We start from the raw sequence: 27950 nt of genomic DNA on the forward strand, positions 1-27950 counted from the left end.
AAATGCTGTCGCTGAGATGCCGGGGGTTGTGCTGCCATCTGCTGGCAATAGCTTGCAACCCCATCTCACATATTTTCTGTAACTCCCCTATAATTAGCAACTGTTCCCCCCCCCAAACCATTTTGTTATATGCTTTAGATACATGGTTGCTCTGCTAAGTAATTTTCTATGCCTGTGAGCAAGAGCCGGAATGAATTGATGCTGTAATGGTATTTAACACTAGGGTTGATTTAATAAAGCATTTTCTGTCATCAGGTTTCAAATACTGGAGATATAAGGCTCTATACCAGATGTCAAAGACATCTGAAGCCAGCCCTGTTTAGGGAAGCTTTTAATGTTTAATAGACTATTGTATTTTAATATTCTGTTGGAAGCTGCCCAGAGTGGCTGGGGAAACCACTGGGGTATAAATAATAAATTATTATTATTATTATTATTATTATTATTATTAGCAGGTATTTTTTTCATATGTGGTGGAACTGTCAACTCATATGATCTGCATCCAATACTTTTACAGGGTCCATATTTGCTTTACATCCTTGTTTGTTGTATTTAATGTTATGCATGTAGGTCTAGATTTGTTAATTGCATGGTTGTCCAAGGGTAGTCAACCTTTTTATACCTACCGCCCACTAATGCATCTTTCTTGATGGTAAAATTTCCTTACCTCCCACCAGTGCTCGATGGAAGGATTCAGCTTGTGCCGTAGAACCCCATACCGCCCACCTAGAATCCTGAAACACCCACTAGTGGGTGGTAGGGACCAGGTTGTCAACCCCTGGTCTAGACAATGTAGAGACCCCAAGATACTCAATGTTTAAATTTGGCAGAGATGACTGATATAACACGCACACACACAAATGGGTATGCAATGGATGGTTCAGTTGACAAGTGAACAGACTTTATTCAATGCTGGATTAGGCACTGTGATCACATAACTTTGGATAGGAGCATGTTTGTATTAATTACATTTATTGTGATTACATTTTTTACATTTAAAAAAGTGATACACATGAGTGGCTTTTCAAAGGCCAATTTTGAAAATCCGGGACCGATCGAAAATGCAAGGATAGTTCTTATGAGCGAATGGCACATATTTTCTCAAGGCCTATGCTGCCCTTTTACTATCTTTTTTTGCACCTTCACCTCCTTTGAAAACCCATGGGGCAGAGAGGCTGCGCAATCTCCATGTTGTGATGCAAGAACTCAAAGTCCAAGCTTGCATTCTGCATTGCTTTAGCATATACAAAAACCTGGAGAAGCAATACTTCCAAAACCCAGAGCGCTTTACTCCCAAATTAACCAGGAGAGTGTCTATGCAGGGTGTCTTCATCTCCGAGCACGGCGGGATGAAGCACGTAAAATGGGAGTCGTTTTGCTTGGTGTCTCCGCATCCGTCAGTTCGGCAGAGAGTTCTGAAAGAGAAGAAAGCAACAGCTGGCTTTGGAGGGAAATGGCCTGTGCACTGGGTGACAGCTGCAGCAAGCTTCAAGCAACAATCTCCCGTTTAGTGAAATTCTAGCCCACTTTTCAATATAAAAACATTTCCAGGGTGGCTAACAGATCAAACAGGAGACGAAGGAAATGCACAAAAGATGGCTTTATGTATTCATGTCTCCATTGGGGGGGGGGGGGGGGAGAGACCATTCCAAAATGAGACCCCTCCATCTCATTGTTCAGGCACATACAGAACACAATCTCACCTTCCTCTGGGGCATTCTCCTCATCGCTAGAGAAGACAACAGCAATTTTGAGCCTTGAAGTCTTTCTGCAGGGTTTGGAAACACGGGGCTCTGGAGTGGTGAAGGACGAGTCTGCCTCTCTGTTGGCTGCACGCAAAGGACGTCGCCGGGAGCCTGCGTAAGAAGTGGGAGTTTGAAGAAGCTACAAGAACGCAGACTGAACGTGCAAATGATTAAGTAGATACTACATTCTTCATAAAGCCAAAGTGGGACACTTTTTAAAGGTTCTATTATTGGGCATGTTTAAAAAACACACCCAAAACCACACATACCTTTTCCTAGCCTGTCATGGATGTTTCAGTTGAGATTCCTGCATTGCAGGGGTTGGACTAGATGACCCTCAGGGTCCCCTCCCATTTTTATAATTTTGATTCCTAAAGTTTTCCCAAGCCTACTTCTACACGGGACAATTCCGGTGCAAAGTGCTTTACATACCATCTCCAAGTGTGCTGCCCCACAGCTGAGATGGAAGGTACAAGCTCTGGAGGCTAATAGAAATCTGCAAGTTAAGTTATACTGCCAAATCGCCGAAAGTCCCCCCCCCCCCCCCGTATCCTGAGTTTTTGTGTGCTTTTGTTAAAAGAAAAAAAGGCTGCAGGTCAAGTTTTCTCGTTTCAAAGAAAACACAAATGTTTTTCTACAACAGGTCTACAAAAATCATGGAATAAGGACAGCCATTCTTTAATCAACTGTGATAAGCTACCCCAGGACTTGCTTTTACAAGCCTTATCAGCTGCTGATGCAAGAGACAGACTGTGAGCAACATCACGGCAGAGGTGTGTCTACAACTGAGGTGAAACTGTGAAGCTTCCTTGCTATTTTTGCTTTTGGATGTAATTTTAAGGGACGCGGGTGGCTCTGTGGGTTAAACCATAGAGCCTAGGACTTGCCAATCAGAAGGTTGGCGGTTTGAATCCCCGCGATGGGGTCAGCTCCCGTTGCTCGGTCCCTGCTCCTGCCAACCTAGCAGTTCGAAAGCATGTCAAAGTGCAAGTAGATAAATAGGTACCATTCCAGCGGGACGGTAAACAGCGTTTCCGTGCGCTGCTCTGGTTCGCCAGAAGCGGCTTGGTCATGCTGGCCACATGACCTGGAAGCTGTATGCCGGCTCCCTCGGCCAATAAAGCGAGATGAGCGCCGCAACCCCAGAGTTGGCCACGACTGGACCTAATGGTCAGGGCTCCCTTTACCTAATGTAATTATGTTAGATTTGAATTGTTGTTTCATCTTGTTAAATTTGCTATTGCTATTTTATTACGTTATTATTAAACTGTTTTGCAGTATTTGATTTTGAAATGCATTTCTCTTTGCTGTAAGCCGCTTTGAGCATGATTTTTCTGTGGGAAAGACAAATAATACAATGGGTGACGGATGGAAGTCCTATTCATTGTGTATAATTCCCAGTGTCTCTTGCTGTACCCTCTTTGCACCTGTTGCGCCATAGTGGCCTTGAGTCCAATTCTTCCTAACCCCTCAAGAGTTTAGAAAATATTCAAAGAGTTGTTAAAAAAAAAACACCCTATCAAGCTGGTCAAGATTTGTCACTTTGCTTTAGCAGGCAACCCTGAGCGTTCATGCTGCCGAAAGGTGTTAGTGCAAACTCTTAAACTGTGGACATACTTGCTGCTGCTTTCTTTGTCGTCCGGGGCGCAGGGGTATTTCTGACTTTGTGGTCTATTGACTCCCCAGGAGGATCTTCAGCGAGAGAGTCCAGGCCCCTGTTGTGGCATGTGCGGAGCTTCTGCTCGAATTCTTCAGCAAGAGCCTGATAAATGACACCCCATGCAAAAGCAGAAATCAACACATATCACAAAGCAAGGGAAATATTGCGTGTCTGGATGCCAGCAGTTGAAGAAGCTTTCACTTTTCTTTGTTTCGGGAGAAAAATGGCAACCTCTTCCCTGCTCTACCGGGGGTGGGGGGACGGACGACACACAAAAAACAACAACGGCCTTCACCTTCATCTCAGGCTTCGTGGACATCCTGCGAAGCCGGCCCAAGACAGTCAGGAAGCAGTTGTAGACAGCTGCATCCTGAAGCTTGTCAGCAAAGCAATCAAAGTTGTCTTGCATCTTGCGAAGACCTCGTTCTGTGAGAGGAAGCAAGGTGAGGCAGTACGCCAGGTCATGGTGCTGACGCTCCGTTCTGCAGGAGAGAGGCAAAAAAGCAACCTGCCTTCAGCTTCAGGGATTGCAAACCAGTTGAAACAAGTCTTGTCTTTGCCACAGTGGCCAGGGGATTCTGCTCTAGGTGGAAATGCCCTGGCTTGCCCTGAGCTAGAAGCCTGCAACGGCTCTGCACTTCTGCTGCAAAGCAGAGCCCAAACAGATCCCAGATTGAAAATGAGGGCTGGGTTTCATCCACTCTCCTCTGTAGTGCCAAAGCTCATCTTGCTCACCTGAGCCTTGCCTTTCCCTTACCATGATGAGCAAAGCTGTCAAACCCTGGTTCAAGGTTTACAACACTAAGGAGATACTAATGCCTAGCTCTGATAAGAGCTGGGAAATTTGTGCCTAGGCTGGACCATTTCCGATTGCAAGCACCATCACCACTGACATTGCTTCTTTAGCTGCTACTAGGGCTGCTTTGGCAGATAAGCTTTCAAGTGACAGTGAACAAAGCAGGAGCTCCAGAAAAATGACTTTGCTGTGGAATGTCCCGAGGAGTGCTTTACATCCTGTAAGCCCCTGCAGCCCAGCCCAGACAAAGGTTTACCACTTGACCCAGAACTGCCTGTTGTATGCAGTAATCAGGAAGCGGAGAGCTAATCAGACACACAGGACAAAGTACCGACTTGCACGAACATTTCATACTATTTTCCATAACAGCCAGTGCAAGAGTAGTTGGAAATTGGTAGTAAAAGGATTTGGGGCCTTTCGTGGAAGGCGGAATATGAGATTTTGAACACAGAAACAACTAAAGGAAGCATCATCCAGTAGTGTAGCAAAGCACACTGAACACAAGATTTTACTAATGCTATGCTTGGGTTGCTAATTCGTTTTGGTGAAGCATTGCAGAAAATCTTGGCTGGCTGTAGCTGCCGCCTCAGTTTCTGGCAAGTATTCAAACTGGACAAAGAGCTTCTTTCTAAATAATCAGCACACAACCTAGAAAAAAAAAGGCTGCAGACACTGCCGTTTAGGCACACCTCTTTCATAGCACTGTAAAGGATTTCTATGCCCTAGTCATTGCCTCTCCCCTTAAAACTAGGAAAACACCCTTTTTAATTTCAGAAAAAACCCTCAGGAAAGTGTGCCTTCACTAGCTTCGAAACAAAATATATATACTCCACCCTAGCAACGTTGCAACTATGGCAAATAAGGAAATGACAACTAGTTTTGTTTCTTTCTTTTTTTGGCCTGCCCCTAATAATTCCTCCAAGGACACTATGCAGCGACTTCAGAGACACAGGGTGCAGTTCTGACGGACTTTCTCCCTGCCAGGGAGAGAATACACTCTGGCAGGATCAATCCCTCCACACCCAGGAGCACTACAGGCTTCTACAGCTATTGGTCCACTGGTCAACGGATGAGCCCAGACAGTCTTGCCCACTGAACTGTCTCACAGGCAGGTCAAGTGCTATTCATTGTCTATTTGTAACTTCCTAAGACAGTAGTAACAGTGAGCTTTTGCTCTCCATGACTCATTACCATACTTCAGGGAAGCAAGCACACCCTTTCCATCCAACTCTCACCCACCAAGTTCCTCATTCCAGAACCTACGGCTTCTAATTTCAGGATCTAGCAGACTGAGATAGGTTGTTCCCAGATAGCACATTTCCCTAGCAATTCCTCACTCACCGAGAAGTCCGGAACCGCTGACAAAGCTTTTCCACCAAGCTCTCTGTCTGCTTCTCCTTTGTGATATAAGAGAAGAGCTGCCTGTGGAGGAGAGTAAAAATAGGAATGAAGGAGGCAGTTGTTGTTGGCCCCCAGGGTTCCAGTTTCACACAGACTCTCCTACTGCAGCTTCCCTATATCAGCAGGAGCTACAAAGAGTCAGAAGGAACCAAAAGGAGAGAAGCTTATCCAAACATCCGACGCTGGAATTTACAATGCTAGTTGACTATACAAAAGCATTGTTACAAAGAATGGCAGATTCCCTCTCTGAAAACAGTCTTTAGCAGTGGAGGGAATCAGGAATGTTAACATGTAATATTGAAATTAAAAGTGTATCACTGAGCCTCACAGGGACCCGTATGATGAGAAGAGACTCAGACCTCCTCTAAACAAAGGTGTAAGAGTCTCACCAAGCCCTCTCTGCAAACTTGAATAGACTTGGTATTCCAAAACGCTGCTGCATCCTGCAGGAGTCTTAAAACAGGACAGGCGCTTAGGGAAAGTTTGGCTCCCATTGTGACCCCTTAATACAGCTTACCTGGATAAGACCAAGGATCCAAACAGCGGTCAGCCAAATATCTCCGGGAAACCCACAAGCAAGGTGTGAAGGAAGCAACATCTCTGAACCAGGAGATTCAATTTACCCAGTCCGTCCCCAACCTGACACACTATTCTGGGTGGGAAACACAAAGCCAAGATAAGGCTACCTCATAACGATGCGGAAAGGCTGCTCCTCTATGCCGGAGTCTGGATCTGAGAGACGACTGATGATGTCCGGGAGCAAGTTGTACACAGCGTTATCCTGCATGGAAAGGAGCAGAAGTTGTTGAATCGTTGCCCCAGTCCACTATTTGTGCCCTGAAGACGGGAGTCTGACCCAGAGACTGTCTTTTTGTTTTTTAGCTAGGGATACAGAGAGAAGCATTTTTGACCGAGTGCAAGCACAGCCGCCTGCAAACAAGCCTAGAAAGAGCATAAGGACTCTTTCGCTCCTTGGGATAAGCAGGTGCCACTTTTAGCATGAAGTACAGAAGGATACTTTCAGAGAATGTGAGAAGAGGAGGAGGATACTGTCTAACATCAGAATATCAAGCAAAATAGTTTTGTTTTGTTTTTGCTTCTTGTGGAGAAAGTAGCAATTTGATCTGTTTTGGAACATTTAAATATACAATCAAAGCAACACACCGGAAAATGTTCTAACAGTTCACGATTAAGAACATTTAGTTCTGGTGACCACTGAACAGGGACTCACAAAGTTTGGCTGACCTTGGTTGCCTGGATCCCTCCCAACTGGCCTTTTGATTGGGTTTTGCGACTGAAACTGCACTGGCTGTCCTAATGCAGGGGTGGGGAAGCTCAGGCCCCCCAGGCTGCTCTAAGTGGCCCTGTTTCACACCCTCGTTGAGTGTCTTTGCCTGGCTGGAATGTGTCCTTGATCTCTGATAATGCCTCATGTGTCTGGATGGAGGACAGAAGAGTGCGTAAGTGTGTGCAGACACTCGTCTTCGGCACAAGGGTAATGTTTACATATTCTGCTCATCCATGTTTGCCTCTGCCCTGCCTACCGCTGACACATAACTCTCAGAAGGGAATGCACCCCCTGGCTGAAAGGGTTCTGCATCCCTTTGCTAGTGGATGAGTTGTGGCAGGAGATGGACTGGGATATGTTATTATGCTTCATTCGCTGGGGCTTCTCTGTAATCAATCATGCTATCCCTCTGGGTTGGCTTTCAGATAGTTTGGGAAAGCACTGTGTTAAAAGATGTGCTCCAGGTCTGAGAAGGTTTTGAGGGATTAATGTTTTACTTTCTAACCAGATGAGGTTCCATCTCATCACTCACGCTTTTCAACATCTATATGAAGCTACAGTTGTCCAGAGATTTGGGCAAAACCCAGCTCTCACTCTCAACAGATCTGAGGAAGGCAGTAGAATCCAAGAACTGTTTGAAACTCAATCCAGTTGAGATTGGGATATTGCTGGATGGTGTTGCCTGATTGATGACTAGGTGTACAGTGCTGCTTTGGCTGGGGTTGCATCCCCCCTGAAAAAAATTAGTTGTGCAGCTTGGGGTGTGCTCCTTTGACAGACACGAGAGATCACTAGGAGTAAAGGTAAAGGACCCCTAGATGGTTAAGTCCAGTCAAAGGCGACTATGGGGTTGCGACGCTCATCTTGCTTTCAGGCAGAGGGAGCCAGCGTTGGTCCACAGACAGCTTTCCGGGTCATGTGGCCAGCATGACTAAACTGCTTCTGGCATAACGGGACATTGTGATGGAAGCCAGAGCGCATGGAAATGCCATTTACCTTTCTGTCGCAGCAATACTAATCTATCTATTTGCACTGGTGTGCTTTTGAACTGCTAGGTTGGCAGGAGCTGGGACAGAGCAACGGGAGCTCACTCCGTCACGTGGATTCGAACCGAGTGCTTTCCACTAGCTCTGGCTAGTATATCAACTGTGTCTGTTCCAAAGAAGTCAGATTTGGCGATGGACATTCAATCCTTAGGAACCTCTAGACTTGACTACTGTAAACTGCTCTCTCTATAGGATGCACACATAAAATATTTGGAGACTTCAACTGGTTACAAAATGGTGCTGCCAGATTGCCTAGTGCCTACCAACAAAGAACAGCATCATAGCTTGATTCTGACCCATCTCCACTGTCCTTCCTGCTTCCTCTGCCAGGTGTGCTGCTGTCCTCGTTATCTTGCATTCCTGTGATGAAACAGGAATTGAACCTCAAGCTTATGTAAGTCCTAGTGGAGGAAGTGAAACCTTGGGAAATATAGGCATTGGCCAACAGTGAATGAGAGTGTCACCATCACAAATCCCTAGGAAGTTTCAACATAAAGGGGAGTTTCAGATTTACAGGTTAACTTTGAGGTGAAATTCAGTTTGCATCTTCCCCTGTCCTGAACAGGCACATCCCAAACCAAAGTGCTTAAGCCCATTTCCCTTTTTAACTGTCCTGTGCTGCTTTTTTTAAAAAAAGGAACTGAGGCTTTTATATGGCAACTATACTTTGCTGATGGGATGCAGGTGGCCCTTGGGTTAAACCAGAGCCTAGGACTTGCCGATCAGAAAAGGTTGTTGGTTCGAATCCCCGTGACGGGGTGAGCTCCCGTTGCTCGGTCCCTGCTCCTGCCAACCTAGCAGTTCGAAAGCACGTCAAAGTGCAAGTAGATAAATAGGTACCGCTCCAGCGGGAAGCTAAACAGCGTTTCCGTGCACTGCTCTGGTTCGCCATAAGTGGCTTAGACATGCCGGCCACATGATCCAGAAGCTGTACGCCGGGTCCCTCGGCCAATAAAGCGAGATGAGCGCCGCAACCCCAGAGTCGGCTACGGCTGGACCTAATGGTCAGGGGTCCCTTTACCTTATAATTTGCTGACCTGCTTCATATAACAGTTCAAAAGCATAGTAAAGTGAGCAAGATTGATGCTTTGTACTCCAGAAGTTTTGCACCACACCCTTTCGCCTCACCTTGCCAGAGAGTTCTGTGAAGAAGTTCCGAGCGAGTCCCACTATGTCCTCCTCTGGGTCGATGAGAAGAGCTGCCATTTCGCTCACCTGCCCCTTCACTTTCACCATGTCCTTGAGGATCAGGTGAGTCATAACCAAAGCAGCTGTCTGCCTCACGCTCCGACAAGGGTCCCGCAGCCTGAGGAGCAAAGCACCCCCCCCCCCGAGCGACAGTAGTAAGCAGCCAGGCCATTATAACCTGATGCTTCCATTGGACTCCTGCAGGCTTCCCCCGTCTGGAGAAGTCCTGCTCCTGCTCCAAGCACTGTTGCATGTTATTACAGCCCTCCATCGCCCAGATTCAAGCCCTACACCCCTCCCAATCTTCCTTACCAAAGATTTACCTAGCATAGAGGTGGGGTGTCCAAGGCTCCACCAGGTTGGGGAAGCGAATGGCCAGGTCTCCGGCTGCAATCATGAGGTTGGCGCGTACACTAGGGAGGGCCGATTTTTCCATCATGGTGAAGAAGAGCCGCAACTGAGAGTCACAAAACTCTGAACTGAATGCGAACGGAAAGGGAATCAGTGTCAAGTATGTCAGAGTGGTGGCTCCAAGTTGTTGAACTTGGAATGGAATACAGAACCATGCAGGAGGGGTTCCAGAGGAGCAGGAAGGGGAAGAACACAAAAAGATAAATACCTGACCATGCAAAATTTCCCAAGGGCCAATGTGGCAGCAGCTGAGAGGGCTGGATCACTGTAGAGTCCTGGGTTGTTGCAAATCTTGAGTACCAGGGGAATAAAGGTTGAAAGCAGCTGTTTTCCTATACAGAAAGAGGCAGTAGAGAGGTTGCAGCAGATCAGTCCAAAATAGAAGCCTACATCTGGCCTTCATTTGTGCAATGGTTTCTCACAAACTAAGCAAAGTAGCCTACAGCCTGCATTCCTACTCAAACAGCAACACTCACCATCCAGCAGCTCTGCTTCAGTAATGGTGCGGATGAGCTCCGCTTCTGTGTCGTCAGCAGAAGCCCCCACCAAGCCAAGGTCCTCCTCCATGGTGGTATCATTCCCAGTACTCTGAGCAGAGAGAAAGAAGCAGCCAGAAATTAGCACTTTCTAAACTCTTCCCCTCCAGCACAGACTGCCCAGCTTAAAAGCAGGAGAGAGTTAAGTGCAAAGAAAGACAGGACACCGATAACTCTTGTCAGGCAGTATTCCCTGCACCTCTAATTCCAATTGAGGAAGCACTTCCAGAAAATTGGGGCTCTGTCTCTAACTCAAGTATTGGGGATCTACTCTGCAGATCAGATTCATTTGTTTTTATAGCAGAGAGCAGAGCAGAGGTCAATGGTTTACAAACAAACTGAAACATTTTGAATACCAAGCAATTCTAGCAAGCAGCATGTTTGCAGCATGAGATGTACAGGAAAAGGATCCCACTACTCCTAATGAGATAACAAAGCATTGCCTTTGTAAAAACAGTGTCAAACCAGGTATGATCAACTTGTATAAATACCGTATTTTTCACTCCATTGGACGCACCGGACCATAGGACGCACCGGATTATAGGAGGGGGAGAACAGGGAAATTCCCCCCCCCCTTGTTCTCCCCCTCTAAAACAAGGTGCGTTCAAGGTACATTCACCAGAGCTTGTGGGGCTGGCGCTGGGGGGAAGTGCTGCTTTCCCCCACCGCCAGCCTCAAAGATCCCTGAAGCCTTTGGAGTGCAGCGCCCCGCTGCCCTGGAGAGGCTGTGCGCGCAGCTGTCCCCAAACTAGAGCAGCGAGACGGAGTGCTCCGCAGTGCTCCGTCTTCCTGTTCTGGCTTTGGGATTAGCGGCGCAGCCTGCATTCGCTCTATAGGGCGCACACACATTTCCCCTTAATTTTTGGAGGGGAAAATGTGCGTCCTATAGAACGAAAAATACGGTATCTAAGGCCCTAGTAACACTCTGCTTCTCCTCACTCTTCCAGATGAAGTAGTGACAAGCAAGCACACCTAGCAAGGGACTTACACAGAACGATTTGCTGAGAAAGGTTTTTAAATAGAGAGCGCGCGCTCCTGAACAGCAGAGGGACCTGCAAAATTTTATGGCCAGATGAGAAACAGAGATCAGTTCCTGCTACGGTGTCAAAAGTGCCAGGAGGCCAATGAAGCAGCAGTGATAGAAATCCAGCCCCCTCACCTTGTCATTCTGCACCTTCGTTTTGCTTGCAGCCTTTTCTTTTGCTTCTCGTTCTTCCCCAAGGACTCGGCGCCTGCGTAGCTCTGCGCTCACTGACAACTCCAGATGCACAAGCTGCTGCAACGCCACGTCCCCAGCCAGAGAGATCAGATGTGTCAACACCATGGTGTCAATAGTGCTAAGCTCATCAGCAACCTTGTTGGGAGAAGGCGGCCCAGGCTCTGGAAGCAAATAAAAACTGTTCCATGACGCATCTGCAGTCTGCCCTTATTTTTCAGCGCTGCGCATTTACGACCCAAAGAGTCCTTGTTGCCCTGTATCTAACCTGCTCATCTATTGGGTTCTTGGTCATCTCTTTTCCATTTCACCCTTTCTCCTCACAGCCACATAAGAGTAAACCAGAAGGAATGGGGGCATTTCCCTTTTCCAACTCACCTGCCTCAGCCCCTTCAGACTCCAACTTCTCCAGAGCCTGCTGGCTACAGCACTGCAAGATCTGAGCACATATTTCCTCAGGCCCTTCTGCCAGCTGATAGATGAGGGCAATTGCTGTCTCTGTGAAAGGGATCCAGTATGCACTTGATCTAGCAAAGCCTGAAGAAGAAGAGAAGGACTTCTTATATTAGGTAAGGCAACCAGCTTGCATAGAGGCTCACCCATCGTATTGCAGCTTCAGTAACTCACCCCCAGTTATCACTTCGCGCAGGCGTTCAAAGAGCTGATGTGACTGAGGAAGCCGGAAGGGATGACTCCTTTTCTCAAGGCCAGGCTGTTAAGTAGAAAGAGAGCGCATCAGGTTTTGTCCAGCAAAACCTTGCCCTGTTTGCCTTTCAGCAATAAACTGATTAAATGTAGCAAAAATAAACAGTTCTAATTTAAAGCTACCCTCGTGACTGCTCCGTGAGTTTGGCCAAGCACAGCAGCTTGAGATTTTCGCATCAGAATTCTGTCCTTTATTCACAACAACAGTTAAATGACACATGCTTGGTCAGATTGGGCTGTGGCACTGAAAGGGTACTGGAGAGCCCTGGCTTTTGGACGATGATCTGGAACTGGAATGGGGAAACTTTCGCCCTCCAGATGCTGTTGAACTACAAGTCCCATCAGCTACAGCAAGCATAGCCAATGACCAGGGATAATGCGAGCTGTAGTCCAGCAACATCTGGAAGGTCAAAGGTTCCTCACACCTGATCTAGAGCAGGTATATTCAACCTTCTCAGATGCAGGACCCACTTTTAACCCAAACATACCCATTTCTTAATCTTTTACCATATGTATTTGCATAGTGGTAGTTATCTTGCTGCAATCCATTTTGGATCAAGCCACAATCCACTAGCACAGGAACCCCCAAACTTGGCCCTCCAGATGTTTTGGGACTACACCTCCCACCATCCCTAGCTAACAGGACCAGTGGTCAGGGATGATGGGAACTGTAGTCCCAAAACTGTGAAGTGACTAAAAGAGCATGAATTCCCCAATAGCTGAAAGTGGCTTCCAAATGTCATTTAAAACTTAGAACACTTAGAACATTAGGCACAGTAGGGCTGTTGTAAAAGATGCACAGTGAAGGAACTATACATGCTGTATAATTATACTGTGTAGTTACACTGAATATTATTACAGCCTGGGGCAAAGAATACATGCAATATTCATTGCTGATCAAACTCCAAGACCCAGACTTATCAAAGTTGGCTGCCACCTGTTGTGGCAGATAATACAAGAAAATAACTTTACACCCATCACAGGCAGATTCTGACCTTCTGGCTACTGGCAATTTTGGAGATGGCATTGCACACTTCTTGGGCAAGGCGATAATCTCCATGCACTCTCTCATCCAACCCCACTGTTACCAGAACATCCAGGTTGCTCCCCACAATCTCAGGCTTCCCTCTGGTGAAGGCAAAAACACATTTTGTTAGAACCACATGAGAGTGACTCTGAAGGACTCAAGCCACTAAAATCCAAATATACCACAGAAGCAAAACAATCTAAGAGATCATTCCCCATGCTTAGGTATGCATTAAGCCTCAGCTAGTGGGAGAGGAGAGAAATTATTTCACTGGAGTACCACAACAGTAAGAACACCGTGGCTGATATCTGATTTCTGAAACTCATTGGCCCACACAAAATGCAACACCTTTGAACTCTGGTGAGGACCACATACCTATGGCAAAAAGGGCAATACAGCCAAACCAACCAAATTTCAAGATTACTTGGGCTTCCCCTCACCTACCTAACACAAGACAGGGTAGAAAAGAGCAAAAGCTGGGGGGGGGGGGAGAGAGAAGATCTGTTGCTTTGAAAGAGACCGGACACAGGAGGCTAACTTAATGACTCACCGTGCCATCATCCCAAGAAGCATGATGGCAGCATGGCGCTCCAGTGCTGAACACTGCAATTTCTCTGTAAACTGTTCCCAGAGCAGCTGGACCACAGCAGGTTTTATTTCGTCTTTTTGCACAAACTCAGAGATCTAGGGAACCACAAAGATTACCAGGGAAGAAAAAGCAATCAATTGTTAATTTTTAAAATTTTAAATACAAAGCATGTAAGTTATTCCCCACCCCCAAGGACGTGAGGTCAATTCTGTGCAGATTAAGTGGCTGGAATAAAGAAGCTGCAACTTGGAGCGGAGGAGTGCTTTTATGCTGCAGAAATTTGGGTGAGTTATATGTGTGTGTGTGAGAGAGAGAGTGTTAAATGCCCATTCCAACTTTTCAAAGCTACTGTCGGGAGTGTGGGTTAAGAGACTATCCTCTGAACAAAGGTACAATTTGATCCGCAAATTTGTCTTATCCCTCCCTTTGAAATGGGATCTAAGTAGGTGGCCACCAGCGTAGCAAATTCTACAAATTATGTGTCCAGGGAAGTACTCTTTTCTTCTAAATCTACTGCCCTTCAAACTTGAAGACCCCAACAGCCAGTACTGCGGAGGAAAAAGTTCTATCTTCATATGCCCAATAATATTCCATTCTCAAGAAACCTCCCCCTCCGGGTAGTTGTGTCCTTTCCTAAACTAAAGAAGCCCAAGCCAGTGTCAGCTTAACTTGCTTCAACCAAATTACCATCCAATGCCAGTAAACTGGACCAATCTGAAATTGTACTGCCAGGTCTGCCTATATTAGTAAGTTCCTCAAGAACTCAAAAAACACAAGAAAAAAACTTTCAAAACAGGCTTATACTCCGAGTCAAGTGTCACTGGGTTTATGAGAGGTGGTCGGTTACAGGGGAAAGTGCACTCACAATTTCTCCGAGACACTGAGTGGTCCCCAGTGACGCATCCACCAGGAGCAGGGAGAGAGACTTCACCAAGTGCTGGGCTCGAGCCCTGTGCATTGAAGAGAATGAAACGAAAAAGATAAATAATCTAGAGATTCTACTTAACAGCTGCCATGATTGCAAACCTAGATTAAAAAGGTGAATAGGGACTACACCAAAAGAAGTAACTTGACAGAGCCCATAACCAGTGTATTCATTTAGAGGCAAAGGCAGTTTGAGAGATGCATTCCTTGTTATGTGAAACCCAAAGAGTGCACCCAAGGAGGACACTGGATTTCAGTCTGAAAGTTTAAAACAAACCTCAGGACTGGCCACATAGAAATAGTATACAGTGGTACCTCTGGTTACATACTTAATACGTTCCGGTAAGTCCGTTCTTAACCTGAAGCACCACTTTAGCTAATGGGGCCTCCTGCTGCTGTTGCGCCGCCGCTGCACAATTTCCGTTCTCATCCTGAAGCAAAGTTCTTAACCCGAGGTAATATTTCTGGGTTAGCGGAGTCTGTAACCTGAAGCATATGTAACCCGAGGTACCACTACTGTACTTGATTGTAACTGCATCTTCTCCACCCCTCCCCGGAACTCCCAGTTAAGATAAAGCACAATCTACTCTGTCATGGCAGGTGGAAGGGCGTCAGCCAAACCTTTCAGAGTCTCCACTAGGATTCAGGTAGAGCGTCCTGTAGGCATCCAACACAGCATCTCTGATTCCTGGCTCTTTGGACCATACAAGAGGAAGCATTCGACGTACTCCAAGAACAGCCTGAGGGACACCAAACTGAGAGACTATCACAAAGAATTCAATAGCTTCCTGCATAACTGGGGGGGAAAGAAGAGAAGAGGACGGTGAGGGCACTTGGTTTTCTACTGCATCTTTAAACCCCCCCCCCCAATGCCTTAAACACTGCAATGTTCATGTTGCATTTCTGTTAGGCAGCCTTGTAAATGAGCCACAAGAAAAATTACTAGCCAAAACATGTTATTGGCCTCCTGAAGGGTGGCAGAAGGACCGAGAGCTCCACCCTGTCTGCTGCATCTCTATCCTAAGGAGAGGATGGTGCTTTCGTCCTATGGCAGTAGACCTAGTTTCAATGCTAGACACAGTGGAGGGATAGAGTGCTCCACCCCTCCTCCAATATTGGACAAAGTTGTTTGGGGCTTTATAGGCAGCTAGGTCAGCCGCTAAGCAGTCTTCAAAGAAAGCCCCATGTGGAACACGTCAACATAGATGTTCAACAAGATAGGGGACAGAATAGAATCCTGTAGGACCCCATAGGATAGAGCCCAAGGTGTTGTATAGGACCCACAACCATCTTCTGAAACCCCTTCCAGGAAAGACTGGAACCACCACAAAACAGTGCCACCCAGTCCAATGACCCAGGCTACCATGGTATTGAAAGCAGCTCAGAACCAACTGGGGTGCTCTTCCCTAGCCTCTTCCTGCTGTAGATCACCTAAGGTGACTAGAGTTGTCTCTGTCCCAGAACCAAGGCTGAAACTGGACTGAAATGGCAGAGATGAGATCCTTAAACCTCTCCCCCCCCACCCCAAATGGAATACTGGAGACCGTCTGGCAATTCTTCAACAAGATGCGATTCATGGAGGGTTTTACTTTTTAAACGATTCATGGAGGGTTTTACTTTTTTAAGATCTTAACCATGCCTCTTTTGAGCTTGATGGAAACAGCTCTGTCTCAGAGACAATGACCATTCCCCTTACCCACTCAACCAGTCCCCTCTTCTGGTAGGGCTTTTATAAGCAAAGAAGGGCAAACGATGAACTATCCTGAGATAGGCATTACTTCACCAAAAATTCTGTCCACATCCTTGGGCTCCACAAACTAAAAAACAACAACATTATATAAGACTAGCATTATCTGGAAAAGATAAACCAGGAGTAGGAAATTACACCTACCGGAGACTGAGCTTTCATACATTAGTCTGGAGACCAGGCTCAAGGCTTCAGTGATTTTTGCAGAGAAGTTGTAGGCATCCTGTAAGTACTGCACCAGCATCTCCTGCTTTACTAACTCTTCTGGAGGCTGCTCCATTTCCTGGGCTTCTTCTTCCTCCCCATCTGTAGCTTCTTGGGCACCACCTTCAGCCTGGGACCCTGAAACACAGAAAGAGGATCCATGCAGCTCCAACACACTGTCATAGAGGAGGTCTAAATACAATTGCACAGAGACCTATATTGCAATGGTGAATTTATCACCGCATGCAGAGTCTGCTGAAAGAGTCTCCAGTGTGGCAGGGAACTAGTGCCAATCTAACAATAGTTGCAGCCACTATGATGTATAAAATGGGAGTGGATGGGTAGATTAAATTTCATCAAACATGGGTGGGAGAACTGAATCCATCACATTCTTCCCTCCCACTGTGCTCTATTGCTTTGGGTGCTTTGCTTCCATCCTGCTTCAAGATTGGGAGTGCGATGGGGTCAAGGGTGCCTGATGGGGTCATGTTTGGATGCCTGACTGCTGAGAGGTATGGTGAAGAAGGACGAGTTTAGCTTCCACATCCACAAACCCTTTTTGATTTCGGTACCTTCCACTACTCACTCCCTATGAGAAAAGGCACACAATTAGATGCAATAGTGGCATCCATGTTTGTTTAGTGTGGTCCGCGTAAAAAGGGGATACTGGAGCCAACCAAGCAGCAAAGTGAGGTGGAGCACCAACAGTGTCAGTTTGCAGAAAGTATTGATCTGATGTGATCTTTCCTATTCTAATTAATTCAAGTGGGTTCTGGAAGCTTCTCTGTGTGAAAGAAACAAGCAAAAGGTTCATGATGTTTGGGTTATTCCTTCAGAGAACCTGAGTACAGCGGGCTTAAACTGGTTCTCTTATCTCTTTCTGTCAAGGTCATGCTGACTATAAAAGTAAGGCCAGTAGGAGCCTGTGCTTCACTTTCTCTTTCTATCTCTTTTGCTTCTGGTGTGCTGTTCTGTAAATAGTGTTAAGGTTTAGTCTTATTATAATTTACTGTAAATTTAAGTTAAGTCTGCTGCAACTGGATTTCTTATGGACAATGCCAATCCTGAATGTGTTGGATTTGTGACCATTATGCTCATTTGCCTTCAGTAGCAGTAAAGCTCTGTTGGATGAAATATTTATTGCTTCTGGTCTATTTTTGGGGGAATCCTGCAACGTGTTTAAATTGTTACTCTGCTAACTATATGTTGAGGTTCTACTCTGGATCAATATTGAGTAGAATTTCAATGACAAATGTATGGTTACCTATGTAAAGTGTTCTCAAGACGCTCAGGATAAAGTCTTCCTCATCACCCTTTGTTCTTGGTCCGCTGAAGGGCTCCACTGCCTGGAACTGGCGCATACCCTGTTGTGTCAGATGAATGGCACCCCTGCATTGAAAGCACGTGTGGCAAAATATGTGATCCAGCTGCCCTTCGCACATTCATCCAGGTCATCTGAGCAATGCAGCATCCCCTTAGAATTACTTGCGGGGGAATATTTGGGACACGTAGCCCCCAAGAAAAAACCCCCATCCTACTGCAATGAGAAGCACACAAATCCTTTCTGGGTTTACTCACTTGTAATTGGATTTCCTTAACAGCTGGACGATGCTCTCAAATAATTGTGCTGGATCCTCCGTCTCAAGCTCACCCAGCTCTTCTTCTTCCTGCTTTCGCGAGCAAAGGCAACTCTTCAAGGTTGCTTGAAGCTCTGGCTGCATGGCTTCCCACTCCTCCTCTGGAGGGATCACCACAGCTGCGAGGTGGAAGAGTCAGATTAAGCCTTCATCACCATTGCAATGAACAGCAGTTAATGGGAAGTTAGTTCTCTATAGAGCAAGGGGTGGGGGAACGCTTTTCAGCCCAAGGGCTGCATTCCCTTCTAGGCAACCTTTCAAGAGCTACATGACAGTGGCAAAAGTGGGTGGACCAATGAATGGAGATGTTACTTCTGTACAGAACCAGTGGTGTAGTGGTTAAGAGTGCCAGGTTAGGATTTGGGGTAGATCTTTCCCACCTGATTAACTGGTTTTCACCCTGCCATGGAAAACTGCTTGAAATGGGAAACATTTCTGAATCCAAAGCAGCCATGGACTTATGAACTGAGCTTAAGTCTCCTTAATAAAGTAGACAACAGACAACTACGTACCAATTGCAAATGTCTTAAGGTGTGTTCTCTAAGACATCCCCTCATACAGGCTTTGTTGGAGCTGAAGGTACAATTCTGAATTATGTTCGAGTCTCCAGAAGGTTTCTGCCTTTTCTCCTGTGTTCCACTCTCACCACTGGTCTCAAACTTTGACTTTCTATTCTCCATGCCTTTTCCTTTTCCATTTCTGCCTTTCCCCACACCTCCCCAGCCAGGGGCACCTCAAATGTTGAGCGGCGGCACAGGGGAAAGTACATTACCAGTTTTGGTTCTGCCTTTGCTCTTCATTTCCTGAAGTTTCTGCTTCTCTTTCTCAAGCAGCTCAGTTAAGTCTGTGCAGCTCAACTGTGAACATAAGAATTCTTGTTGACGCAGCTAATTTCATGCTCCTCCCACCAAACCCCCTTCTTTCCCCGCTATCACCAAATTTCATATCCAAATCTTGTGAGATCTAAGGGAATGTGATCCAAAAGTTAGATTGTGTTCAAGTTACCTGAGCAAATGCCGATATAAGTAACTTACAATAGTTTTTAAAAGATAGTCAGCTCCCCTAAGCTACTCGGAGGAAGAGTCCTTCCAAACTAACTAATGAAGAGTTACTGCCCCTGCTGTGTGGCCCCCTGTATGTTATAAAATTGGGGGCGGGGAATAAGCTGTGTGTTTTCAGGAGGGGCATAATGACAAACGCTTGATGCTCTGATCTATCTTGCACATGTTACATTTCATGCAGTTTGAGCTTAAGATTTATTTACCGAGTTACCTCTTCTTTTCCATCCAATTGTGTATGAGTAGGAACCAAAGTTTGGGGAAGGGGGAGTCTATAGTGGCAGGAAAGGGTGTCAGTGTACCAAGCAAAATGTGAGATTAAGAGCTTACCTTACAGGAGAAAGGATTGTTGGAAAGGAAGGCAGCCAGCAGCTGAATTGCATTCTTAACCACATTTACAGATTTATCTTGCAGGCGACCCACAGCTAAGCATGCTACAGACTGGAACTGAGTTAAGGGCAAAGCCTACAAGCAGGGAGGAAAGAGAGAGATGAGAGGCTATAAATAGGTACAACTGTAGAAGCAGTAAGTGGCACCAATGCCATGTTACCTTAATTAAGTGGTACTAGAAACCTGTATTTTGCTTTTGGTCCTAAACATGTGTATGATGTTTATAATTGCCCTTGAAATTTAGACTGGTTCCTACTTGCACTGTTCCCTTGAAGGCCTACAGCTCTCTCCAGCCATCACACGTAGCATTATCTGACAAAGTCCAGATAGAGACAAATCTCTACAAACCAGGCTGGGAAGGGCGACCTGGAAAAGCCCACTGCCCTGTCTCTCACCTTTCCACCCCCACCAATCTTGTATTGTTTCAGTGTTCAGTATGTGGGGCTTACGTTTTGGGTGAAAAAGTGGGGAGACCCTCTAAGCACCTTTTAAATGCCCTCTCTGGCACTGTCTCTCCAATCCAGACCAAAAACCTGTATCAATAAGTATCCACAACTAGAACTGAAGCTCTTGGGCCAGCAAGAAGCTGTAGGATAAGTGGCTGCTGCGCTATCACACGCATCAGCTGTTAGGCGGGGAGGCTGAGCAGACTAAACAAAGCACTACTGTGCCTCCAGTATCCTCAGGGCTTCCTCCACCCACACCAACATCCTCTTCGGGCTCCAAGGAGGGTCTCCTCATGAGCCATAAAAACTCCCCAGCTCTCTCCCACTATGTCCAGGTTTGAATTGAATTATTTATCTTGTTCCTGGTACCGCACATATGTTTGGTCATGCGCAAGCCCATTGTGCGTAAGTGCGGGGGATGCCCGTGTTTACAAACGGTGTGGATATTCTCATAGCCTCTTCCATAAGGAAGGGACCTGGAGGTCCGGCTAGCATACATGGCCGCCCACTTCCTGCTTTCTTCAACTGCAGAGGATGGACAAAATACGATGAACCAAAGGCTGGAGGGGAGTAGATGCTCAGCAGACACAACCCCACTCCCAGGTGTGCAGAAGGGAGGAAAAATTAACCCTAAACGAGCCAATTAAACTTGGCAGGACAGGAAAACTAGAACAAAGCCCCTGCAATCTACAATTACAAAAAGCCTCCAAGAGAGATGGCACTTCCTAATGCAAACTATCCTCCTACCCTTTGAGGGAATTGATAAAGGATGCTCAACTCAAGAGTGCCCTCTCCCTCACAACTCACTTTTTGTTGCACAATTCGGGTGAAGAGTTGCAGCACACGACTGCGCACAAAGCTATTGACATCACATGTGTGCGCCTGCAGGGTGTCCAGAAATTGATCCCTTGTGTTTTTGGAAGCTTCTTCCAGCTGCTCTCCATTCAGCACCTGCAGCAGCACCTCTGCCATAGCAGTCAAAATGGCATTGCGCATCCCATAGCTCTGCAGGACAACAATATGGTTTAGAAGGGCATTTCTCCTGGCACTTTCAAAATCTCACAAACAAGGGGTCGAGGAGGCATACGTCCCAAGGAAACTTCCAATACGAAGCAGGTTGAATTGCATAATCTCTGCAGCACTTGTAGGCCAGATGCCCGCTACAGCAGCAGCTCTGTGCCAGCCTGAGCCTATTTGTCATGGACTGCTAGAAGCTGCAGGGAAAGGCAATCCAAAACCAGAATATCCTGATGCAATACTTGGACATTATTGATGAGTCAGAACTAGAGAGACACAGAATTAAGATGCCATACACACATCCCATTTCGTATAGCTGGAAAGACATTTCTGGGCTGGCACATGTGTGCCCCTAGTGTTCCAGCTGCAGCACAGGGTTGTGGCCGACTTGCACATTGATCCAAACCAGGTTTTCTCCGAAGAAAGTCTCAAGAGTCCACCATCACTCATTACCAAGCAACCATGAGCAGGACTGATGCCACAGAAGAGAGGATTTCACGAATTAAGAACCACAGAGCTGATTCTTGTATTTGAACCAAACTCTTCTGGGCAGCTCTCTATGATTTGTCTGCGGTCTCAGGAAAGCTGACGATCCATTCTAAAGCAGGTTCTGAATTACAAGATTGGTCTGGGTGCTCAATACGTTTTGCCTGAAACCTGAGTATCGTTATAAGGCAGGCATATGAAGGGAGGCGGGGGGGGGGGGGGCAGGCGCGGCGGCAGAGGAAAAGATGCCAGCTACTGGTTCTGAATCTACTGAGGTGCAACCAAAACAAAGAGATGCAGACGAAATAACAAAGCCTTGACAGATGCAAGATGCAGGCTGGGCAGGTGGGGGTGGGTGATTTTCTTTGCTGTAAATAAGCCAGTACAACTACGTCCTCCCATATATGCTCAAGATCTCAGGCCAAAGAAAAGGAGAGTTGTGCAGTCTTAACATTTCACATGCTTCCATATTGAGTACCTCTCCGTCCAGGTGATGCAGGAGGACACTTATGTTGGCCAGCACTATGGCTGGTGCTTGTCCAGCCAGTTCTACAAGGAAGGCAGCATAGCCCTTCACCCCTGAGGCGTCTCGGGACAGCTCCTGAGGGCACTTCTGTCCGATTTCCCTGAACAATGAACCAAGAGTCAGTGGCTGAAGCTGCCGAGAACAGGGTGGGAACAAGAACAAGAGCCTCTCTCACCTTAGCAGCTCCCCCACAATGCTCTTCATTCCATATTCCTTGATCCACACACCCACAGCCTCCACAAACACGGGAGCTACGTGTTCAAAGTGCTGAAGCATCTGCACGACCTTCAGAGTGGCACCTACCAAAGATAGCTGCGGTAAGAGAAGACTCATTTTCAATAAGAAGACAGGTAGGGAAGTTTAGGTTAGGGGTTTATGGTTCAACAGCAGCTGGACCATATCGTGTGGAACACTGGAGTAGCTCTAAAAGAAAAGAGCAGACTTACTGAGCATATGGCCATAACGCTGTAGAACGACACCTAGCAGATGAATCACTGCATTTCGTGTAGGCCGATGTCTCTGGTGGCCAATGCTAGGGTTCTCCAGGATGCGGTAGCAGCAGCCAGTCACTAAACTGGAGGGAAAATCAGAAAAGATAATGGATTATATTGGGGAGAACAGAGAAATGGGAGGGATATCAGATACTCACAACACTGTAAGCCTCGAAGGCACACATATTACCGATGATAAATCCCTGAATTATTTTTCCTTAGTTCAAGTTTACCTTGTTGCCCTAATCAATCCTTCCTCCTCGCAAACGGACTGATCCCTGCCACTCTTCCGCAATGTAAGAAAGCATGCTTTCAGAGACCTTGCCGAGAAACAGCTTCCTGTTCAACCCCTCCAATATTCACACCTGATAAACTCTTCCTCCACTACAAAACTGTTCCACAGGCGATGAAGGTCCAGCTGAAGTAACTGCGTGAGCAGCTGCACGACATGTTGCCTTTCCTCCTCCCAGAGAAAGCCTTTAGCCTGGCTCTTCTTACCCTAGTAACGTAAACGCAAGGCATCAGCTTCAGGTGTGAGTGGAAGAGAAAAATGAGCACACACAGCACCCCTTCATGAACTAGGTTCCACATGTTCAAACTGCACTCCCAAGATCAATGCACATTGGGCAGCTGAATGTGTGTATTTCGCTCTTCAGATGTTCCATACAACACATGAAGGTGGTAGTGGGTGGAGCCTGCGGTGGAAGGCCATGTCCCTATTTAAGTTCTCAGCTTACATTTTATGTATCAATTATTTTTATCATACAACTTGAAAGACTGATTTTAATTTGACTTTGGGGCAACTGTATTCATAATATTAATAATTTATTATTTATACCCCACCCATCTGCCTGGGTTTCCCCAGCCACTCTGGGCAGCTTCCAACAAAACACTAAAATAGAATAACCTATTAAGCATTAAAAGTTTCCCTAAACAGGGCTGCCTTTAGATGTCTTCTAAAAGCCAGATAGTTGTTTATTTCCTTGACATCTGGTGGGAGGGCGTTCCACAGGGCGGGTGCCACTACCAAAAAGACCCTCTGCCTGGTTCCCTGTAACTTGGCTTCTCGCAGCGAGGGAACCGCCAGAAGGCCCTTGGTGCTGGACCTCAGTGTCCGGGCAGAACGATGGAGGTGGAGACGCTAAAGGGCCATCTTAAGCCCAGCAAGTTTTCAGATTCAGCCTTCTACCTTCTTCTTGGAATCCAGCCCCACCAGGTTGCTTTTGCCGCACTCTATTTCAAAAGCCTCCACCATCCGTGCTAGTAGGTAGCAGTTCATCTTGAGAGCATTATGGTGAAGAGCACGAAGTGATGGTGCTAGGTCAGCATTGTTCATGATGGCTGTCAGGGCACTGGAGTGACTGGCGACAACTGTAGAGAGAAGTGGGGAGATGGATCACCAGGCATGCTCTTGGCACATGTTTTGCCTTAAATACAAACCCACTACAGCTTTCAGATTACCAAAGACTTGTGATCATGTTGCCTCAAAAGCCATAACTCTGGCAGCACCCAGCAACCCATAACCCAGGCACACTAGGCTTGTCTTGTGTCCATGCCCCTGACCACTCCTTGCAACACTTTGCAAGAGATGGAGGCCTCCTCTAGAGAGGAAGCCAGAAGGAATGGGATATTCTGTAGGTCTGCCCTTACAGCGGACACACATAGCTTTGCACTGACCACCAAGATTACAGACCTCTATAAGGGGAATGGGCTGAGGGAGCAGCCTGCCAATGAGGTCACATTTGCCTTGATAGCATCATAAAGCTGCTAAAAAAGAAGTCACACTTTCTATGACCTCAAGGGGCCTCACTCACCTTTCATCATCAGTTCTAGGGCATCTTCTTTAAGAGCAGCATCAACAGTTCTGAAGTGGCTGCAGGGCAGAGATGTGAAGTTCAAAAAAGGGGAAAGCAAGAGCCAGGTTCAGTTCAGAACTGCATTCGGTGACCCCAGCTCCTAAGACATACTTTTAAAGTACATTATGTAATACAAGGCCTGGATCTGCTGTTGGGTCAGAGACAGGTTAGGAATGCTATTGGTGTACCACCCACACTACTGCTTTACAGCTTCCCTGACTGAGGTTGCCTCAGGTGTGATGCTGGAGAAACCCAGAACAGGGGTTTCGGATGTCTTCACTTAGGATCCAGCTTGGGAGTTCACAGCATCCAATGGTCTTTCTCAAATGGTCACTGGTCCAAAGCACTGAACAAAACACACCTTCCATTTAGTCTGTGCACTTTGCGGAGGGTGGCAGTCTGAAAATAGGTGGAGTGGTCATCACCTTGTTGCGATGGGCAGTCCACTTTCAGGTGAGGTTTGGATTTACAGTGACAATTCTCCCCTGCAAGGGTGGGGGACTAGTTTGGATAGCCCACCCCTGCAGACTGAAGGTATCTTATTCCTAACTGCTCTAGGTTTCCTCCCTAGTGGATAGAGCAGGTGATCCTACTAAGGCACTAGTCTTAGTATGGAATGGTGAGACTTGTAGGGCCACTGACATCACTCCTGACAGACCTCTCCTATGTTGTGCAGCCCACTTTGTTCCTTGGTATACTGAGGAGCTGCATTACTGTTAAGAAAAGGGCCCCAGGGACTCTCAACCCCAAAAGGCTGAACTCTTTCAAATAATAGCAATAGTGCTTCTGAGCATGCAAACTCACTGTAGGATACTGTACACGGTATCAAAATGCTGCAGGATAGCAAGAGCTCCTTGTGTGCGGAAAACTGTCCGAAATGCTGCAGAGAGAAAGAGAGAGACCACACACATGAGAGCCAAATTTTATATAGCTGACTAGGCTATGACTCATTGTGACTTAAATCGGTGTACTTCCAATTACTGCCCTTAATGCTGTTCAGCATCAGAACAATGTTGAAAGTAAACAACGGAGCAAAGTTGGTTCAGCTCTAGCTCTGATAGCTTTAAAAAGGGATTGGACTCATTCACAGAAGACAGATCTATTAACATCTATTAGCCACGAAAGCATAACCGTCAAGGGTCCCAATTTTCCAGGGAGAGTCTTGGAATGATGAAAGCCATCCTAGCTTGATTTGATCCTGGAATGTCCCTATTTCCCCTGCCAGTGCTGCAGCACAGTGATAAGAAAGACCATGGTGCACCTGCAGCAAAATAACTGGATACCTTCACCTGCCACAAAGCAGGTCTTTCCCCTATTGGTCTCCACAGCCACTGCAGACGCTGCAACTTTCCCATAGCTTGACCTCACCCCCAAAGGCAAACTCCTCCACTGTCTCCCAAGACAGATGGATGCCAGCTGCTGCCACTGAGCTCAGAGAGGGTGATGAGCCAACACTTGTCCAGAGCGGTGGCTGCGAGGGAGCATCCTGTTGCCTCTCCATGGCTGCCGCTGACAGTTTCCTCCCCTAGGCAGCTCAAAGCGGCTGCTGGAGAGCAGGTGAGGAGAGGCTGCCACTACCAAGGCCCAGGCCCATGTGATGTGCCAGCTCTGAGGGGCAAGAATAAAAGGGGAGCGGAGCGCAAGGAGTCCTGTTTTATTTAAAAAATGCTTTATGCGTCCACGTCTAATATTGCCCCCTTCTAATTTCTTTATTGGTGTGCGTTTTTCTTTTTGTAAATCTACTAAAGAATAAAATAAATTCAGGATTAAGGTGTTTTTACAGAACAGTGGATGGTGTGTATGCGTGTCCTATTGATTTAGTGGTGGTAGTACTGGCACTTCTGATAGGAAATGCTCTGCATGGGGGTGGGGAGGCAGACAAAAACTGTCTTCTTGGTTTCTGAGTTTCCCAGTTAATTTTGCCATTTCAGCACAGTCCATCAATTTGGTTTGCCATTCTTCTCTGGTCAGGGTTGTCTACAATTCTGTGATTCTCTCTCTCTTTAATCAATCAATCATTTATTTATTTATTGTATTTGACTAAAAGGCATCACAAATCCAGTTACAAAAGCACCAAACCCAATAAAACCTATTAAATAAGATCAAGAAACAAGCAACCATTTACAATAAATCAAATTAATGAATCCCCTGCACAATCTACATTTTCTTTTATGTGACTAGCAAATAATTTTAGCGGCTTTTGCCAAGGCTGTTTAATATGTGACAAGGGGGTCGCAGTCAGGTAATCTGTGCTTTTTTTCTAGGGGGATGCATAAGTACGCATACCCCTAAATATTTTGTGAATCTTTGTACTTTTGTTATTTACTGTATTTATTTTTCCCAATTTTAACTATAAAATGGTGTTGTTTTTTTTAGAAAAAACAATTTTTTTATTTATTTTCCATTTAGTTACAGTCATATCCCATGTTGCGTTTGCTTCATGTTACGTACTGCGGCAATCCGGAAATACCAGAAAGGGTTACTTCCAGGTTTCGCCGCTCGCGCATGCACAGAAGCGCAAAATGACATCGTATGCATGTGCAGATGCGCTGCTGTGGGTTGCGCTCTTTTCATGTTGCGAACGGGCCTCCGGAATGGATCCTGTTTGCAACCAGAGGTACCACCGTATGCGAACGGGATCTGTTCCGGAGCCCCATTCGCATCCTGAAGAGAAAGCAACCCACGTCTGCGCGTTCCGCTATTCACCCATCTGCGCATGACGTTATTTTGAGTGTCTGTGCATGTGGCAAAACCTTCAGAATGGAGAGGTTTGATCTTCTTGCAGTCCATGGGACTCTCAGGAGTCTCCTCCAGCACCAGAATTCAAAAGCATCCATTCTTCGGCGATCAGCCTTCTTTATGGTCCAGCTCTCATTCTATACATCACTACTGGGAAAACCAGAGCTTTAACTAGAGCCTATCAGCTTCCTTTCCTCCTGCCTCATGGCTTTCAAAATTCATGGCTTTCAAAATTAACTTAATTATCACTGCATTTTTTACGTTTCCATATTCTAATTACACTTTAATCACACTCACAATTCAGACCTCGACACACACACACACACATATATATCACCGCCTCTCAGGCTGCACGGTTACTCGGGAGTAAGCCGGGCTCAGATGGAGGCGGGAGGGGGGGCCTTACTCGCGAGTAGGCCCTGTCCCGAGCGCCCCGCCTCCTACCCACCTGCCAGCTGCCCCGGGAGCTGTTTCGGGGGCAGCACCTCCTGCACCACGTACTGCGAGGGCCCCGCGCCGCGGAGCAAGTCGGCGGGCGACAAGGGCAGGCTGAACTCCCAGGAGGGGGCCGCGGGCGGAGGAGCGTCGGCCATGGCCGCTTCGGAAAAGAATCCCCTCAGGAGGAGAGAGACCCGCAGAGGAGACCTCGGAACACGACCGGCCCGCCGGCCGCGCCTCAGCGAATGGGGGGAAAGCGCGGGAAGCACCGAAAGAAGCACCCCAGCGCGCGCGCGCCCGCACCCGCCGCCCAATAAGAGACGGAGAAGACGAAACGCGCGCCGCCACTTCGAACGCCACCCGCTCGCCCAATCACGACACAG

General features: G+C 46.8%; 2 protein-coding genes across 3 annotated transcripts in view; one reads left to right on the plus strand and one right to left on the minus strand.

Annotated features, from left to right (window-relative positions):
• The window catches only part of MRPL51 (mitochondrial ribosomal protein L51), a 63673-nt gene that overhangs the window by 27904 nt on the left and 7819 nt on the right, over positions 1-27950 (plus strand). The window lies entirely within an intron of this gene.
• On the minus strand, positions 880-27950 carry NCAPD2 (non-SMC condensin I complex subunit D2). Of its 2 annotated transcripts, none has more exons than XM_083718373.1 (31): positions 27578-27950; positions 25195-25270; positions 24349-24407; positions 23724-23905; positions 22900-23033; positions 22490-22617; positions 22219-22342; positions 21996-22143; positions 20822-21019; positions 19509-19643; positions 18893-18977; positions 18062-18239; positions 17748-17872; positions 16424-16621; positions 15154-15328; positions 14474-14558; positions 13570-13703; positions 12988-13120; positions 11915-11999; positions 11666-11824; positions 11231-11451; positions 10012-10123; positions 9744-9867; positions 9448-9603; positions 9065-9242; positions 6289-6383; positions 5543-5623; positions 3701-3887; positions 3363-3507; positions 1704-1856; positions 880-1415 (listed from the first exon to the last, which is right to left on the minus strand). In XM_083718373.1, the coding sequence occupies exons 1-31, from the start codon at positions 27720-27722 to the stop codon at positions 1330-1332; spliced, it is 4224 nt and encodes a 1407-aa protein (XP_083574499.1). In that variant the 5' UTR covers positions 27723-27950; the 3' UTR covers positions 880-1329. The 2 variants fall into 2 exon arrangements, with proteins under 2 accessions (XP_083574499.1, XP_083574500.1); XM_083718374.1 differs by having other exon boundaries at positions 22219-22355; positions 27578-27893.

The sequence above is a fragment of the Podarcis gaigeae genome (genome assembly GCF_964106915.1).
Source record: "Podarcis gaigeae genome assembly, chromosome: 17".
Classification (NCBI taxonomy): Eukaryota; Metazoa; Chordata; class Lepidosauria; order Squamata; family Lacertidae; genus Podarcis; species Podarcis gaigeae.